At 40.6% G+C, this 18952-nt stretch overlaps 1 protein-coding gene across 5 annotated transcripts in view; it reads right to left on the reverse strand.

Annotated features, from left to right (window-relative positions):
* Positions 1-6202: 6202 nt before the first annotated feature.
* chl1b (cell adhesion molecule L1-like b) overlaps positions 6203-18952 on the reverse strand; it is a 68088-nt gene continuing 55338 nt past the window's right edge. For all 5 annotated transcript variants that reach the window (XM_056388829.1, XM_056388812.1, XM_056388820.1 and 2 more), the window contains 4 exons: positions 18020-18199; positions 12613-12744; positions 11594-11666; positions 6203-8447 (listed from right to left, as the gene is read on the reverse strand). In XM_056388829.1, coding sequence (XP_056244804.1) covers positions 8243-8447; positions 11594-11666; positions 12613-12744; positions 18020-18199 — 590 coding nt within the window. In that variant the 3' untranslated portion in view covers positions 6203-8242. The remainder of the gene's footprint in view (positions 8448-11593; positions 11667-12612; positions 12745-18019; positions 18200-18952) is intronic.

Consider the following 18952-nt stretch of genomic DNA (forward strand, 5'->3'; position numbering starts at 1 on the left):
GCAGCAGCTAGCCTTGCTCCGTCTAAAGTAGAAAAAAATGACCTACCGACACCTGTAAAGCTCACTTATTAATGTGTATATCTTTGTTTAAACCGTACATAAACACAAACATAAAAATGGCAGTTTAAGTTTGCAGTGGAGCTAGTTCTTGGCAGACCTTATGTCCATCTGGGCGGATACACAGTGTTGGTGTATTTTTTTCCTTTGTACCATGTATGTTTCAATGCAGTATACAGTATGTTCATATTATATACAGTGGGTTCCAAAAGTCTGAGGCCATTTTCCCACAATGGCAAGATTAAAAGATAGAAACATATAAGTATATAGAATTCTTTATATGTATGTTATTTTTATAAACTTGTGTATATAAATTGAATATATCATTAGCATATATGGTTGCAACATGTTATACCATAAAAAAATTCATCATATAGTTATTTTTAATATTATTTATTTTTATGTACATATATAAGTTTTACTATGGGTATTTCATACATGTTATAAATGCATATCTTCATATATCCTCAGGATGTATATGATAATAATATATCTGTCACAGCCCCTTCTGTGACTGTGTTTTTCCCTGTCTGTCGTCCCCTGTGTCTCCTCACCTTTTCTGTGTGTGCTTCTCAACAGGAGCATGGCGCAGCACTGGCTACCTGGCTCGCCTGTTTTCCATCCATCATCAAGCTCTGTATAAAAACACCAGCTCTTCCCTCACTCATCGCCAGATTGTTCCACTGCCCCTGTGGTAACACTTCAGGCTACTACCAGAGCTCAGCTAAAAGTTGTGACTAATTACTTCTGTTGTCTTGGAATATCCCTCACCAGTGTCTATCTCCGTTTTCAGTTACTGCCGACTCCAGTGATGCTGCTTGCCCCTGTTGAACCTATTGCTCCCACTCAGACCACTCACCTGCTCCACACCAGCCATGCATTCAACCCCCAGCATTCCTCTCTGATCTCAATGAAATAACTTTTGTGTGCACACTACTGGTTGTTCAGTGCCTGAATCTGCTCTGGGGTTCGAACTGCATTTTTAGTCAGATCATAACAATATGCCCTTACAGGTGACATACTGTATATGGTAACATCACTCTTGATATAGGGACATATATGTCATTAATAACATTTGCAGTTGGAGGTTGCTGTCATGAGATTGATTTCAATCTTCTCATCTCACTCTTGGAAAGAAACTAAATTAACCACTCTACTCCCAATGAATGTGTAGCCAGGCACTGCTGAAATGTTGACTGGTAAAATTCAAGATGGATGATTGGAGTGATTCCTGCAGCAAAGTTAAAAAATTCAGTTTGCTTCAGTTCTTTGATTAGACATAGTCAAGGACAGTAAAATACCAAAACCAGGATTATGTACAAACAGTAATTATTTAGGAGCACGTGATGTGGAGCAGGTGCTGAAAAGAATCCTCTTCCCGAAGTCCCCTTGTACATATTTGGTCCTACAAACACATTTCTTCATTTTGGGCATTCTTACTATCTTATCACAGAGATATTTCATTGTCTAATGCAAAAAGTCATTGGTAATGTGCAACATCAATTCTTCAGTCATGAAATTTAAGGAAAGAAAAGAAACTTTGGTTGAAAAACACCTGATGTAACATGTGCAACTCCAGTATAATAGCAAGGTCTTTCATATCTACTGGGTCGGTGCACACATAAAGCTAAATGCTATGATAATAAGGGCAGGGGAAGTTATGAGCATCAAAGACTCATTATTGCGCCGGGGCTGTTACTGTTTTGTATCAGTTTTTTTTTTTTTTTTTTTTAAATACACAGATTATTAAGTCCTGCTAACGCTGAAGCAAAGTGAGAGGGGTCGATGCCTCCTCGACTGTGCATGGCTCAGCTCAGAGCAGCTTTACCATCATTGCTCATTGCTTGTTAAATAACAAAGAAAACCTTTAAATATGTCCGGAAACAACCTGTCAAGCTTTCTTTAATCACAGTGCTAAGGGTTAAGACATTTGAGATACTCAAGTGCTTGTATTAAAGGTCTAATATTGTACAAAGTGAGATTTTTTATTATAATGCAGGTCTAAGTTCTATATCAATATTGTGAAGAGAAATGCACACAGCCTGTATTCAGAAACTGAGCCTTAAAATGAGCCGTCAGGACTTCTGTAACTTTGTGTTGTCACAACAAAGCAGTCACTGCACTCATCCATGTCCCAAGCCCCGCCCACACACACCCACAGTCCAGCTTTGCAGGACTTAGTTTTTCTCTGAATGTTTACCTGAAATCTGCTATATTTTTATTGGGTCACTCAGATTTTCTTCTGATTGGCTCACTGACCTGTTGTGACTGGAGCTCCAGAGAGAAGCCTGAGAGAGGAGATGTAAAACTACACTGAGATCATTTTTTGTACTTAAAGGAGCTATTTGTAAGTTTTGCTATTGCTACATAGCTAACATTAGCATTAACAGCTGTTTACTCACTAGTCTAGAAGAACATTGCAAGTTCAGCATCAAACTTCATTCCTTTACTCACCTAGAGCTCTCTCCAGTGATGGACATGAAAACTTACAAATAGCCCCTCTGAAACCAAATATATCTTCTTATGGTTATCAAAACATTAAATAAAAAACATGCAAAGTGTAAAATAACAATGTCAGTTAATAAAATGAAAAAAAAGGAGCAGGGCAGGTAAAAAACTGCATAATGATAAATACATTTAAAATTCATATAAATGTATTAATCAACAACTGATGTTCCAATCCAAATATATTCTCTATCTTACTCACCCTCTAAAGAGTTGAAAGGTTTGTGTTAACTGTTGACAAACAAAGGTAAACTTAATTTATATAGCACAGTGTGTTCACGAGAGAACTCAGTCACGCAATCAAGAAAGTTAATGCTATAAGCAGAAGCAATACATGGTTGAATATGTGAGTGTTTTGAACCTGCTGTGCTTACAGATGGACAGAGAAGTGAATTATGCTGCAGCAGTGGTTCTAAAAGTCTCTGGTTATTTTTGCTTCTTTTCTCCACTGTGAAAACTTGTCACTGCAAGAATCTGTTGTACTGTAACTGAGGTGAATCCAAAGTAGACACAGCCAGTTTTCTATCCAACATTTAACTGCCACCTTTTAAAATGACACCTATGGTGGATGCTGAATGCTAAAAAACAGACAAAAAAATTTTTGTTGATTTTTTTTTTTTTTACAAATCATTTCAAGCCAGGCACCTGAAATGTACTTTCTTGCCCCTACACCTGAAAACTTATGTGGTTCAACTTTCCACAGTCCTTGCCAAGCTTCATCCATTCACAGACTGTAACTGTAACTTTGACTAAAACCACTCAAATCTCCAGAGGAACAATCCCGAGAATTCCACTTGCAGAACAGAACATCTACATTTTCATTTTGGTGTTGAACCTGAACTTCAGGAATGCTAACACGCTAGCTGCAAGGCATGCTAGCCCCTTGAAACTGTAGTTTCTAGTTGGCTGAATAATTCACAGCATGTAAGCTGATCATTACTTGCAGGTGTCAGAATATTCTGACAGAAAAAAACATTTCAATTCTTATCACCTGCACATATTTGACTGCTGGACTATTTGTGTTTATTTGCCCGAAACAGCCAATGTAACACCTGTACGTTACCTGTGTAATCTAATGGGTGCACTCACCGTATCATTGGGAGTGTGCTTGTGTGTTTGTGTTCAGCTCAGCTTCTGACTGAATTCAGAACCATAGACTGTACATAAAGATGGACGTGGCCTCCGTGATGTCACACTTAGGTTTCTGAAGAGCGGTTAGTGGGCCGCTCTGCCGTCACCATCTTGGCAGTGCCTGACTCCAACCAGCTCCCAGCTAATCCAGGTGGAGTGTATATGGAGCCCAACTTCAGTGAACGCTGGTTTGTAGCAAGCATACGCTCAGCCATCTGTCACTCAAAGCAGCCACACCCTCAATTATGCAAAACTTTAAGCCTTAATAAAATGTAAATGGATGAGTTATATAAAAATTCACCCAGTTACAATTGTCATGAAGGAGGAAATTAGCCGTAGAGACCAAAACCATTTTTTGTACCAGGCTGTAAACATGTTTATTTCGGCTGTAAAGTTTATTTTTTCAAGTCTGTCACAACACAGTACATGCCCATGTTGAAAGACTTATGCTCACTTTTCTAAAGCCGTAAGGTAAGATAGCAAATGAGGTTTTAGCCTAAGTTCAATCAGGAAGACTATCTACATTATATTCTGCTTCCATTCCCAATTCTCTCGTTTCTCCGTCTCTCACCTCACTCCTTGTAATCAACTGACTTCAGTTGCTCGGCATCCAATTGCCACGATCTCAACCAGCCAATCACGTTGTCCCTGTCATTCTTAAAAAAAAAAGTTGTTCTCCTCTCTCCTACTATCAGCTGTCATTTCAGTGCGTTTGCTGCGACCTTCCTCCACTCCATCCACTTGCAGTCTTCATATTCCCGGGGGGAAACACTTCACACAGCCTCACCCCCTTATCACATATGATGACATCACGATGGGATCTAATCGCCAAAGACTCTCACATATCTCACTTTTCCTCTTGTTTTTCACATGGCAATAAAAGTTTATCTGTTTACACAAATGAGTCTCTCCTGATTGAACTTAATTTGTCTAATTCAGATGCTGAGGCCTCAAATGAGCTTCAACTGAATATTCTCACAAAGATTGAGGACTTTGGATGTTTTCCCCAACACAGAGTTGTGCTAGAAGTGAGGAGAAAAATGATTGTATATAAAAATGGACAACACATCTCCACTTCCTCCCACTTTACCAAAAAGAAGCCAAAAAATGTCGGATAAGGGCGCTGCCATTTTGCACTGGTGACGTCATTTGGATTCAGTGCAGTAGTGATAGTGGGGGTGGAGCCACACTTTTAAGGTCTCACCCATACACCCATCGGACTCAATCGCAAGTCAATCACAGTTATCAATCATGATGTCACACCCCCTTTTGTTACTTCTTTCAAATAACTAATTAAAACCAAACTTCCCAGGAAAATGAACACTTGATCATACATCAGCAAATGACAGAAACTAACTAAAACTTATTCAATGTGTACATAGATTTTTTTATTTGAATCGTGTCCCATCTATTAACATGGAGGGGGGCAGGATTTATGACCTATACTGTCATCCATCTTTATATACAGTCAGAAAACAATAGATTATTGCAGTGATCAAAAACTCTTTCAGTGGGCATGTAAGTGTTGTTTATAATAATGTAATGTAATTCAGACAGGTCCTTTAACTTCGTGCTGTTAGTTTTTTAGTTGTGCTTCTAGCTGTGTGTGCAGCTTGTCAGAGGGGAGCGATCATTATGTTGGAGAAATATGCTCTGTAAGAAGTTTCCCCAACACTGTCGAGACACATCCAGCTTTTCACGTAGTTGAGAACCTCCAGTGCAGCTATCAGAGCGTCCACTTTTAACACCTGAAGGTCGTGCATGTGGAAGCTGAAGCCTCTAACTGCAGCAGCTAAAGCAAACCTGGCTGAGTGATGACAGGGTATTTGAGGCAGACGCGAAACCACGCAGTGAGAACCCTCACAATGACACTCTCCACTCCCTACTATCAACCATCAGACATGATTACAGCTCCCGCTCCTTGATCCAGCGCCTGTCTGTGCCCACTGCTTTGATTTCTCATGATTCTCTCCTGCAGCCAAAGTAATCAAACAAGATGCTCAACTCAGACAGAGACTTGACCCTAGCGTGACATTTGTTAAAGTCACACTGCGAAAGGAAACAATCTGTCAAACATCTGCCTTTTTTTGGGCTTTTTTTATGCCTTTAATGGACAGCACAGTGGAGAGTGACAGGAAACAGGGAGGCAGAGAGAGGGGGAATGACATGCAGTGAAAGGCCGTCCGATGCGGGATTCGAACCGGGGCCGACTGCAGCGAGGACTGTAGCCTCTACACATGGGGCGCCTGCTTAAACCACTACGCTACACGACACCCCAACATCTGCCATTTTATTCAGAGTGAACGAGGATGTTTCTCCAGGTGCTGCTTTCTCTTCACTCAGATTTTTACTGCTGAGTGGAGATAAAGGCAGAGATTCTTTCAGTCAGGTATTCATCTGTGGGGAAACTCCATACAGTACTATAGGCATCGAGAACATTAATAATACTCCGTCATTGATGGTTGTGACCAAACAGGGAGTCAAGACTACCAGAAAGATTACCAGAAAGTAGGAAAGTAAAGCAATTTAATGACATCAAAAAACACCAATTAACATTCTTACCATGCAATGGCTGACGTTTTGCAAAACATTGTGATTGTTCTGATCACGGTTCTTCTAATGTTAATCCTGAACAGCATACTGTTTGTGGTTTGAATGGCAGTATATTGGAAGTAACAGAGTAAGGATTGTTAAAACTGATGTCTACAGGATATTGTATCAGCAGAATATTGGTGAATGTCAAATATGCAACCAGATCAAAGTAATCTGATTACAAAGAAAATCTATAACGCATTACAGGTATGCATACAGAATGTATTTTCTTCTTAAAGGGACACTCCACCAACTTCACATATTGAAATCGGTGTAATGATCATGCAGAGTATGAATCAGCCTACAAATACAACATTCTCTGAGGCTCTGGAGTCAACTCTGAGAAGTAACCCTGATGAGGTCATAGTGTTTTGGAGACTGCAAATTTATAAGCAGGAAGTTTGCTTTACAATCCAGGGAAGTGGAGTTAGAAAGTTTCTGGTGAAAGATGCTATTGAGCCTCATTATGGGAAATATAGGATCCAGTTTTCCTGGAGTCTGAATCATGCTGGGGACTAAAAGTCAGGATATACTGGCTTCTGCTGCTACAATCTTTTTCTTTTTTTTTTTTTTAAAGTGTCTCTGCACAAGTCTTTTGCAATACTAAATCTTCGGAGTATCCCCTTTAAAGGTGATGCTGCCGTAGCCGGTTAGCTTAGTTTATCTGGATACAGCTCATCTGGTTCTGTCTTGGATTAGCAAAAGCCAACCACCTTTAAAGCACACTGATTAACATGTTGTTAATACATGTACATTCTTTTTTTTTTTTTTTTTTTTTTTTACAGATTAAACAGATGACTCATAACATGTAAATCAGTGAGCTTTAGGGTTGCAGGTAGGAGTATTTTGTTACCTTAGGACAGAGCCAAACTAGCTATTTCCCAGTATTTATGCCAAGCTAAGACAACCAGCTCCTGGGTGTGGTTTCATATTTATTGTATAGCTAAAAGAGCTACAGGACCGGGTATCAATCTTCTCATCTAACTCTCTCAAATATGTGTATTTCCCAAAATGTTGAACTCTTCCAATATACCTTATGTGGCTCCTTGTAAAAGTAAAACCTTTTTTGGGGTAAAACTGAGAGAAACTTCACCTGTGTCATTTGTTTGAAAAACACCAGCTATTTTGATTTTGATAAAAATGTGGTTTACTCATTTACACTACAAGTTCTTACAACTTCATAATCAGGAGAATAGTGTAATCTGTAATGGATTACATCTGGCACAGCAGTACGTACAGTCTGAGTTTTGTAATTTATACTGTCCAATGGATCTAAATGTTCATAAACAAGGCATAACAACTAAATTATACTTTCTTCTAGCATCACAGGGCGATTCAATAATCAATGTTTATGATATGAAATGATATGTAAATTTCCTTGTTATTTTGTCAGGTATAAAACCACTGAGAAAAATAAGTTAATAAGCAACCTTTATACACATCTTACATCATATTTAATGAATCAATTTCAGATATAAAAGGTCAGTAATATTTGCTCCAATTGAAAAATATCAGCTTGATATCCCCACTTGTGTCTGTGTGGTCTGCTACAAGATGACATCAGAGGCAAAGCAGCATGTAAACCATGAGCAATGGGGAGTGAAATTTTCCTAACATTTGTACAAACAGTACTGCAGCTGAAGTAATGGAAAGAGAGAGAAAAAGAAAATCCAAGCCCTCTACATGTTTTGCGTAATAATAATTATAAAAAAAAGACACTCCACACATAGAATATACACTATATATACACAGTATTTAGTAATGGTCTTTCTGTTGCAACTTGACAAAACAGAGCTTCATAAAATGAGAATGGCAGTGTGCAGTTGGCAATGACGCATTACATTTGACACAAAACTTGTGCTCGGTATGGATAATGTCTGTTTCCTCTTTCATTTGTTCCTCACAGCAGGTTTAATGAAAACGGTGTCCAGGGGAGGATGGATGGCGGTTCCGCTCCTCACGCCGGGGTCTGAACGGTGGCTTTGATCTCGGCAGACACCCTCTTCTCCTTTCGCCCTGCATACTCGCCGATAAAAGAGCCGTCCTCGTTGAACTGAGCGTCCTCGTCGCCGTAGTCCACCAGACTGTCCCCGCTGTCCCCCGCTTTGATCTCTCTGCTCAGCGAGTGTTGGCTGCCCTTCAGTGGCTTCTCGTCGTTGTCGCTGCAAGAGAGGCACAGTGGATTTAGAATCACCTCATTTCACTCATGGCTTCACTCAATGGCTTATTGGAGCGGACGGGCGTGCAGGCTTGAGCAATCACTGCCTGTACGATGAGCCTGTGTGACTAGCATTACTGTTTACCTCTGGCTGACCAATGGGAAATAATCAAACAGATGCATATGTTGAGACAATATTAATCGCTACGCTATACATACATCGATGCATTTGACAAAGTGATGACTAGAAGAGAAGGGAGATGCTGAAGGGGACATTAAACTGGTGCTGATGTTGAGGCTGCACATGCTGCGGCTCTGTAATTTAACTGCATTTTAACTGTGAGACCATTAAATGGTGTGTACTTTTATTTGATTTGGTTCATAAGTAACTAACTTTCTCAATACAGCCTTAGAGCTCCCTGTCAGTCAGGAGTCGGCTGTGCCAGTTGTTGTTAAATTGTAACCGAGTCTAATTATAATGAGTGATTACTACGTGCAGATTTGCACCTCACTAAATTTAAACACGGCCCAGCCCTCGCCACGCTGTTGCGAACATCAGAGGTCAGAGAGCGGTGGAGATCGCTGACTGTCCTCTCTGGCATGGCACCACCACGACGCCAGGCAAGGGATTAACTAACAGACTAAATCTACACAGGTTGCAACACAAACTATCTCTAGAAATTAGTTGTTCTACAGCCAATAACTGATAGCTAACAAAGCTAACAAGCTTTTAACGTATAACCCCGAACAAGGTAAAAGAAATACTGAATACGGTCGACACATCTGACCCCACACCTGATGAAATTCTGTTTGATACTGACTGAATATTGACAATATACTTCATATTACAAAATTACCAAAAAAATGTTGGTTAGGTGAGCCACTCATTCTTAATAAACGCTGTGAGGGCATCACTAAACATGTTAGCTCAGACACTGTTAGCTGTGTGACATAGTGAACTGTGCCTGTGACTGTTGTCTTTATACTACAGCCTTAGCGAGAGGTTAACTCGGAGTAGGGTTGCCCCCCCGTCCTGCATAATATGGGATCGTCCCGTATATGAAAATAAAATGCTGTGTCCTGTATTGAACCAATACATCATGAAATCAATTTGTCCCGTATTTTGGTTCATGTTATATCCTCCGAGTGCTGTGAATAATGAAATGTCAAGTACAACCAAACCAGTTGTAGCCTACAAGTCGATTGGAGAAGTTTATCAATTGGCAATAGACTGATGAGCTCTGTCTGCTTTGAAAAAATGCAGACGACAGCAGACGCTCTGGTGGTCTACCTGGAAGAGCGCATGTGATTAAGGTTTAATCCAAATCGCAGTGGTGTGGGTCTGACCCGTGGCACTTTGCTGCATGTCATCCTCTCTCCCTGCCTTTCATCTCTAATACTAACTGCAAATCAGCATCAGGCAACATTTTTTTATTACTCTTGATAGTTCTGTAATTGTCTCAAAAAATCTTTGCATCACCGGGGGTGGAGGGGGGGGTCTGAATGTCCCTTTTCTCACATAAAAAGGTGGCAACCCTTGCTCAGAGCTAAGGGCACAGTTAAACGTTTTGTTGTGTTGCCGTTGGCTACGACACACAGTAACCTGAGTAGTAGTTTCCTTACAAATTGTAAGTGCGACCATGTTGTGTCTTCTACTTGTATGTACATATAAATAAAAAGTCGGACATACATTCATAAAGGATTGGCAGTTAAAAGAAAAGTTCTGGAAATAGGCACAGATTTGCTTTCTTTCCAAAAATTAGATGAGAAGACTGATATCACTCTCATGTCTGTATAGCCAGCAGCTAGTTAGCTTAGCTTAGCTTAGCATAAAGACTGAAAACAGTGGAAACAGCTAGCCTGGCTTTCACCTCTAAAGCTCTCTAATTAACATGTTATAGCTCATTTTTTTATCCATAGAAAAACCCAAGTGTAAAACCTACATGTTGAGGTTTTATAAGAGTTTATGTGCTGGACTATATCTTAGCTGGGAGCAGTGACTTCCTGCACCTCCTCTTGTCATTTTTGGGAGGTTGCCAGGCAACCAGCAGAGACTCAAGCCAAGAAATAGTATCTGTTATATCCTCTTTCCGGTCTTTGTACCAAGCTAAGCTAACCTGCTGCTGGCTGTAGCCTTACATTGAACGGACAGATTTGAGCATGGTGTCGATTATCTCATCTAACTCTCTGTAGGCAAGAGCATGAATAAGCATGTTTCTCAGAATATTTAACTATTCCTTTAAGTTTAGTGTTCTGTCCATTCCCCTAAAAGTGTCATATTTACTGGTGAAGTTAAAGTGACACTGCCAAAGATGTTTCCAAGCAACCGTTTTTTTACTAGCTAAGGTGTTTTAATGTCATTTGGCATTTTAATGGTGTGACCTGATTACTAGTTACTACAAACTCAGGAAGTGCTTAACACTCAAACTCAGTGACAGATTTAACATCAGCTGGTGTGACCAGCACCTGGAAGCAACCTGACAAAATATAAACCCTGTCACACTGAGCCACTTTTATGTTCATCATATCAGCATTTGTCTTGTGCAGATCCCAGTGATTGGGGAATTAGACTAGGACTCTTACTGCAGTGGACTGATATGAATTGGACCACTACAGGATTAATGAAACGTGCCCAGATATTACTGCCCTGGAGATGAGCTGCTTTCAATTACACTGATTGGTTTTAGCCTCCTGCTGTGGGCTGGGCAGGCTGCTTTTAACTCCATAAGGACAGAAAATGGCAGCATCTGAACGGCACTGCTGCTCCCTTTATGTCGCACATGTCTAACACGTCTAAGACCAACACAACAACGTATCTAAGATCACAATGGCCTATAAAGGGAGGCTAACAATCCAACAACACTGATGTGTAAACAGATCGGGGATGCTACTGCTGTTTATCACATACATTCCAGTTACTTAGTCCATCAAATGTCTTGAACAGCAGAAGTGTGAGGCTCCACGTGAACCTGCTGCATGCTGGGTTGTCTTTTCAGCAAGAGGAGAAAGGCATAGAGAATTACTGAGAGGAGAAAATGGAAACGACCGCCAGGAGAAGAAGAAGAAGAAGAAGAAGAAGAAGAAGTTCATACACTGTTGCGCATGAATTGCAGTGAGGTGGTGAAATAGCGCTCTGAGGGTTACGCTTACCTGTACTCGCAAAATGTGTCGTCATTCATGCCCTGGGACTCCACGTCTGGGTGAAGGTCTTCTTTCTCTTTTACTGCTCACAAAATGTAGAGAAGATATCAGTGATTTCCTCAGGAGAATCCTGCAAATGAAGATCACTGTGTCCCCTGACTGGTAACGTTATTTGATTCTCAGTCCCTTATTCCCTGCACTTATTCACTGGATGAAAGTTCAATGCAAGCCATGGAAAAAAAATCACAAAATTTAAATTTACTGAAATCTACATTTTTACAAATGTTTTTTCTAAATATAGATCTCCTTCTATATAAAAAAGTAGCTTTTGTCATGTAAAATAGTTTGGGTTGTTACTTTTATATAAATCTTACATTCATGATAAAGAAACACATAGTCCGACATGTGGTGTGACAGAAAAAAAAAACCACATGGCTCAGGCAAATGAAAGAAAAGGTTGTTGGAGCTACGGGCGATAATGAGAACTTAATGAGAAAACAAAGGACAGAGCTGCGCCTCGCTCTTTTTCTGCTGACGAGTGAAGCGATCGCTGCCCAGACGACAACCTGATGGCCATTAGCTGTGAATAATAAAGCTGATAAGGACTCTCATGTCCCCAACAGGAGGGATAACACTGGGACACCACAGCGCTTATGTCATTGCTCCCCGCGCAGCCACCCCATGTGCAGCATTTGCATTTTTGTCTCGCTGTGTGCTGCACTTTGTTTGGATTGCCGCTGGAAAAAGCTGCGTGTCTAAATAATGCAACATTCAAATGCTGGACATACAGTGCAAAATGCTCATTTTCCTATCAATACACAAGGCTATTTTATGTATAAATTTGCATTACAATAATTTTCAGGTTTGGGGAAAAAAAAACAACCTATCAGATTACATATTCCTGCAGTGGCTTCAAGGATGATTGATAATTTCTCTCCTAGCAACAAACGAGCGGAATAGAAATATAATGATGTGGCAATTAGTATTCAAGCGAGGTGAAGTGTGTGTGCTTGTGAGTGAGCACCTACCAGAATACTTTCCTCCTTTATTTCTGTTGACAAAGCAGGCGATCAACACAATGAGTGTGAGGAGAGCGATGGCACACATCAGGCCGATAAACCAGCCCTGGGTGGATATTCCTCCGTGGATACTGGCCAGACCTGAGGAGAACAATACCCAGTGACTTTGACACGCCTTGGCCTTTTCATCAGGACACTTGATTGAATGTTTACATCGACAAAGCCTATCTGATGCAAAGGCAGGAGGTGTTAGGGCGCACCGCTGATGGAAACGGTCCAATATTAATATTAAACAGCTAATCCTGCTTGTCTAATTAATCAAGTAAAGGACGCTGTACAAATGTAATTCCTCTCAGCGAGTCTAAATCCCGGTGACACCACAAAGGACCATGCGCTGCGGCTTGAGTCACGCCGGCGCACCTGTACTCTGTTCAGTGAGAGGTCAATCAGTTCTGCTGCCTCTCTTCTTTTTTTTCTTTTTTTCTTTTTAACTTGAGCTTTTTGGGTTTCTCTCCTCACCTTTGAACCTGGTCGTGATAACATCTTCAAATATACTAGAGTTCTCAACTCTTCTGTTAGGAATAAGGCGCACAGTGTACTCAGTCCCAGGTTCAAGCCCGTCAATGATGTGGAAAGTCTTAGAGGTGTTTAAGGCCTCTGAAATCTTCCAGTGACCCTCACCTGTGCAGAGGGTGAATGATCAGGGTGGGTTAGTGCTCATGAGGACACAAAACTAGTGTAATCTGGTAGAGGACCGTTTCAGACACAACACAGCGAATGCTATTAGATGTTCCACCTACAGAATCTCTAACACAGTCCAGAAACTAACACAAACAAAAAGGTAATATGAGCTTACGGTTGTTCATATACGCAATATAAAACTCTGCATGCCCTCCTCCAGATATCCAGCTGATATTTGCAAAGCTGTCGCTAACAGCTGAGCTAACATTCGACAGGGCTGATACTGATGGAAGAAACGAGACAAGATGAGGAAAGGAGAGAAACAGTGAGGAAGGATTAGTAAAGGACAGAGAAGGTCAAGGCCAAAGCATGTAGTGGTTAGGAGTGTTGTCATTATTCAATGAAGGATGCTGCTCTTCACCTTCTGTGAAAGGGCCCAGCATGCTCTTCTGTTTCCTAACACTAGTGTAAGGACGCATCAATTACACCTAACAGAGCGGGACACTGGCTGAATCTCTCAACAGCAGACGTGACAAGAGGAATGTGGATATGGAGATGGAGTCATGGGTGGAGCCTGCAGAGCTAAATGGACAACTACATAAATCTTAAAGGATTTACAATCAAAACTCATCAACTCTTTCTCCATGTTCTTATATAACTGTACTGTTATATAACAGAAAGATGTCCAACACTAGTTAAGAAGTAGTTTCTTATACTTAAGTCTGGAGCCAGGATTTACAGATACTTTTTACTTCCCTCAAAAACATTATAAAACATTCATTCCTTCTATTCATGCTAAATTACATTTCCTGGATTTTTTTTTTTTTATGTCCCCACATAATGATATAAATGTCTTCTCCACATCGACCAAATACCTTTAGTTTAACGCTCTCTGCCTTGAAAACAGTTGCATTTAAAGATGGTTAGTTGGGCTGCAACTAATAATTATTTTCTTTGATGAAAGGTCATGTCTATAAATTTCTCATTTTGCCCCAAAACCAAAATACATTTTATTTACAAGGAATTTAGAATAGAAAAAAAAGCATTAATTTAATTGGAAAATGGAACCAGAGGCATTTTTTTGCTTGTTTAATGACTAATTATTAGAAGGTGAATAAACAATTACTCAGTTATCAAAATTGCTTCTGTCTGCATTATTTAATTCCTGGAACCTACACAGAGGACATGAACTCAGTGTCCAAAATGATAGATATAGTCCTGCTTATTTTTAGCTATGTTTTGTTATTTTCTTTGAAGGAAATTCAAAGCGTCGTCTAACTCAGACATGTAATGTGGACTTTTGATACTTGACAGAGTAAAAAAAAATCTAATAATGTAGTGAATGATGTGCATCATTAGTATGGGAAAAGTATGATTTGACAGCAGCTGTCTAAGCTAGTCAACAACGCACAATCCACTTCATTTCCCCACGGCAAACATGCAAATCTTCTGTTGTGTCTCCAGCTCAGGTGCATTATTTGCTCAGGTGATAATTCAGCACACAAGGACACCTGTGTCTGCGCTGCCCGTCCCAACCACTGCAAATGACACCCTCTGACTAATGTTGATGGATTAGTCTGCAACTATGGTAATTCCAATTATTGGAAGTGCGCGATGACTTCAACTGACAGAGGCCCCTGAACTAAAAATATCTCAAGGCAGGCTGCTGCGTTTTGTCACTACACTCCTCAGCTTGCTATTAACTGGTGCAGAAAGCAGCTGCTCACCCAGCAGGACGCTGATGCCCTGGAAGATGCCCCTTCAAAGTCAGTAGGCTTCTTCTTTTTTTTTTTTTTTATAGAGAGAGACCAGAAAATATTCTGATATAGGAGCTTTCAACAGCCTCCACTTATCCACTTATCTCAGTGTCCTGTAAATATCACCCTCCCAGTATGAGCTCACACCTCCCCGGCATGGCCCAGGAGGACGTTTCTCCTCGCTCACAGCTCAGACGCTGCCCTGGGACAGATTCTCATCCCGGAGCTGTGTTGCTGTTTACCCACTTGAAGATTTCATGGAAATGTCAGGTGACTGTTGGGTCAATACGCTGCCGTGTACAAGGGGACTGGGGCCCAACAAATCAATCACTGACAATTCAACATATTTGTCCCATTCAGGCGGCTGCACTCTACAGCTCCACTGTCGGATCGGGACAGATCTAGTATCTTAGATTTCCCTGTGGTGCAGCAGAGAAATTAAAACCGGCTTTTTTCATTAGCATGCACTTGTCATATAACAAACAATAAAATAGAGCTACTACCTTACACTCCAGCTCTTGTTGCCACCGGAAACAACAGACAACAACTGAAACAACTGAAACTATAAAAGAAAAATAACTGAAGTAGCTAATTAGCGGAATACAGAGCTACCTCTGCATCTTTGTTTTTGTGATGTCAGTTTATTTTGAGAGGACAGCCGGGGAGTTTTACCGGCCGTCACGTCACCGCAAAAATGTCTGGACAAAACATAAACATGTAATCGGTTTCAATTATTTCGTGTTTATTTCCCAGCTTTTGTTTGTCTCTGTGGTTTGATGCTTGTTGTGTCAGAATGTGCTGCGGCTCTACCTATGGTGGAACGTGTGGGTTTGGTCACTGGGGACTTTGGAGTGCTTGGAGGTGAGGGGGAAGCTGACTTGCCTGAAAAGAAAGACAGATGTCGTGGTTATCGACTGAGATCGACCCCCAGGGGGCGCTACGTTCTACTGTTAGCACTCTAAGATTAGTAACTACGTGTCTACTGTGAAACAATCTAGAAAAACAAAAAATCATTTTACATCTGTTTATACACAAGGTGAGACGTTGGGATTTTTAATTTGCCTTTCAAAAAGAGCTCAATTTTCTTTTTATACATCATTAAATGGAAGAAAGATGGATGTGTGGCGTGTCTGATCTTCTTCCTGGGTTTGGCTCTTAAAGCATCATTTAGTTCCTCAGCTTGAGTTGGTAGACATGTTGCACTGAGTCTGCTGTTGCTAGGATAAAAGTCAATATTCGTTTACAGTCACTAATGAGCCAAGATTAATATGAATTTATAATTAGGTTACTCATTACCATTGCTATTAGCGAGGAAGCCACAAACTTTATCTAAGAAGAAGTTGACATTTTTCTAATGAAAGGAGGCATCAGAGTGCTCTCTGCTGATGGCAAGGGCAAACAGCAGACAAGGTCAATTATCTGCAGAGGAGCACAGTGTTTGGCACTTTTTAGTTCTTGTACAGGAAAAATAAACTGTGTTCAACTGCTCGAGACTCAAAAGCTGATGATTTATTCAGGCTTAAACCATCCACACCCGTCCACATTTCTACATCCAACCATGCACTTACTACCTAATACTATTACGACTGTGAAACACGTTGCACCAACACACACACAATTACAAATCTTCATTCCTTCATTCCAAGAAGGAAGCAATTTGAAATTGTGTGTGCAGGTATGACACGCCACAGTTTCTACGGAAACACAGATCTACATACTGAGGCCAACAGTGGAAGCCAGAGTGGAAGCTGCAGGAAAAAAAAAAAAAAAGAAAGGAAAAAAAGAAAGAAAGAAAGAAAGAAAAAGACAAACATTGCATTGCTAAGCAGACGTTTACACATTCACACACATTTACAATACACACTGTTTGATCACACTGGTAATGCTGAAAGCATTAGTGGCGTTACAGTGATAGAAGTACTGTTGACAGTAGAGTTACCACAATAAACTTAAAAGCTCAAATCTTAAGAAGAGTCTCCCACACACACACACACACACAAATACACACACACACACACACACACACACACACACACACACACACACACACACACGTAACAGCTCTACAAAACTGCAATTCTGTAAATAAAAAATGTGTCTTTCTCCCTGTAATCATTTTGCTGGTTTTTCAGCAAATAAACAACCCTAAGAGCCAATTAAGTTTCTTTCTGTGATTCTTCTACAGCGCTAAGTAATCACTGGCATATTTAGCAACTGCAATGCCTTTCAAAATTAAGTTTTGTTTTTGCATAACACAACTTGAATGAGACACTGAATTTCTTTGGGGGTGCCACCCTATTATTTATGTTGACAGTATCTGTTGCCGTGGTCCGTTGTAATGACGCTCAGGTGAATCCGGAACGTACAGCTTCCTGTTTCATATCCCGTCCAGTCGCTTGTACCGCTGCCCACAATCTCACAGGAGCTTTTGCTTGATTGGGGCCAGCTGAAGTATAGTGTGCAGTCCTCAACAAAAGATATGTAATTGAAAGGAAAAAATTACATGCTACGAGCTGGCTTATTATGATTCCTTACCCAGCAACTCTTTTATGATTACACAATTCACTATCAAAACCTTCAGTTTCCCTTCTGCTAAAAGTAATTTTCTTTCTTAGCTGATTGTTTCATAGCTCGCGCTCTCCCTCCAATCAATAAGCACTTGCTCTCTCATGACAGTGACAAATGGAAACCTCCACTACACCCATATGAAATTGTTTATCCACGAAAATTACTTACATGGAGATATGAAAAGCTTGGCTGCCCAAGCATATATCATATTCTCCTAGTTCAATGCCATTTTGAAATTGTGAAATGGCTTTGTCACCTAGTTCGCTTGGCCTGAATTCGTGCCGATCCAATTCTGCGCCTCAGATCTCGTCCGTGTTCTCGACATGCTCACTCACCCATTCAGACACCCACAAGCCAATCCAGACACACACCACCCAGCCGTTTGCTCTCTGGATCCTCCAATCACTCACTTGTTTCTAGGGTGGTGGTGCACTCGTCGCTGACGACAGGCCCGCAGCCCACGGTGGTGCAGGAGCGCAGGTAGAACTTGTATTTGCTCATGGGCTCCAAGTCGCGCAGGATCCACTGGGTGATGTCGGGGTTGCTGATGTCCACTGTCTGCAGCACCCCCACCTCCTCAGTCTCGTTGACTAGACATAAAGATAAAAATATTTAAAAAAACACACACAAAAAGTGTTAATTATAGTCGGGTACATCATCATACGGTCACCAGAAGGTAAAAGTAGTACAGGGAGTAACAGGGCAACACATTTACAACAAAAAGAGGGAAAACAACCCCGCGCTTACACTGTTTTCTCCTGATGATACTGTATTGTCACCACTGGTACTGTTTTGTTTCACACACCACATAATAACAACAAGTTTCTACTATTAACTAAGCACTAACACTGTAATGAGGAAACTCTTCAATGTTTTCAACTCCTTGTCCTGAACAAGTAACTTGACACTAAATCCATTTTATTTATATAGTACACTACACCGAACAAAAAAAATGAACACAACACTTTTGTTTTTGTTTTGTTTTGAGTTTAAATTAAAGATCTGAGACTTTTTCTAAGCACACAAAAGGCGTCCTTCTCTCAAGTTGTGTTCACATATGTGTTTACATTCATAATAGTAAGTACTTCTCCTTTGCCAAGATCATTCATCCACCTGACAGGTGTGGCACATCAAGATGCTGATTACGCAGCGTGATTACTGCACAGGTGTGCCTTGGGCTGGTCACAATAAAAGGCCACCTTAAAAATGTGCAGTTTTTTTTTACACTGAACCAAACTTCCCGCGCCTGGCTAATATTAGCGATCAGATGCTCGTTGGTCACAGGAACAACTTGTCATGTTCTGCCATGGCAGACACTTTTTGTTAGTTTTAATTTGGACTTT

Source organism: Seriola aureovittata, chromosome 2 (assembly GCF_021018895.1).
Source record: "Seriola aureovittata isolate HTS-2021-v1 ecotype China chromosome 2, ASM2101889v1, whole genome shotgun sequence".
NCBI lineage: Eukaryota > Metazoa > Chordata > Actinopteri > Carangiformes > Carangidae > Seriola > Seriola aureovittata.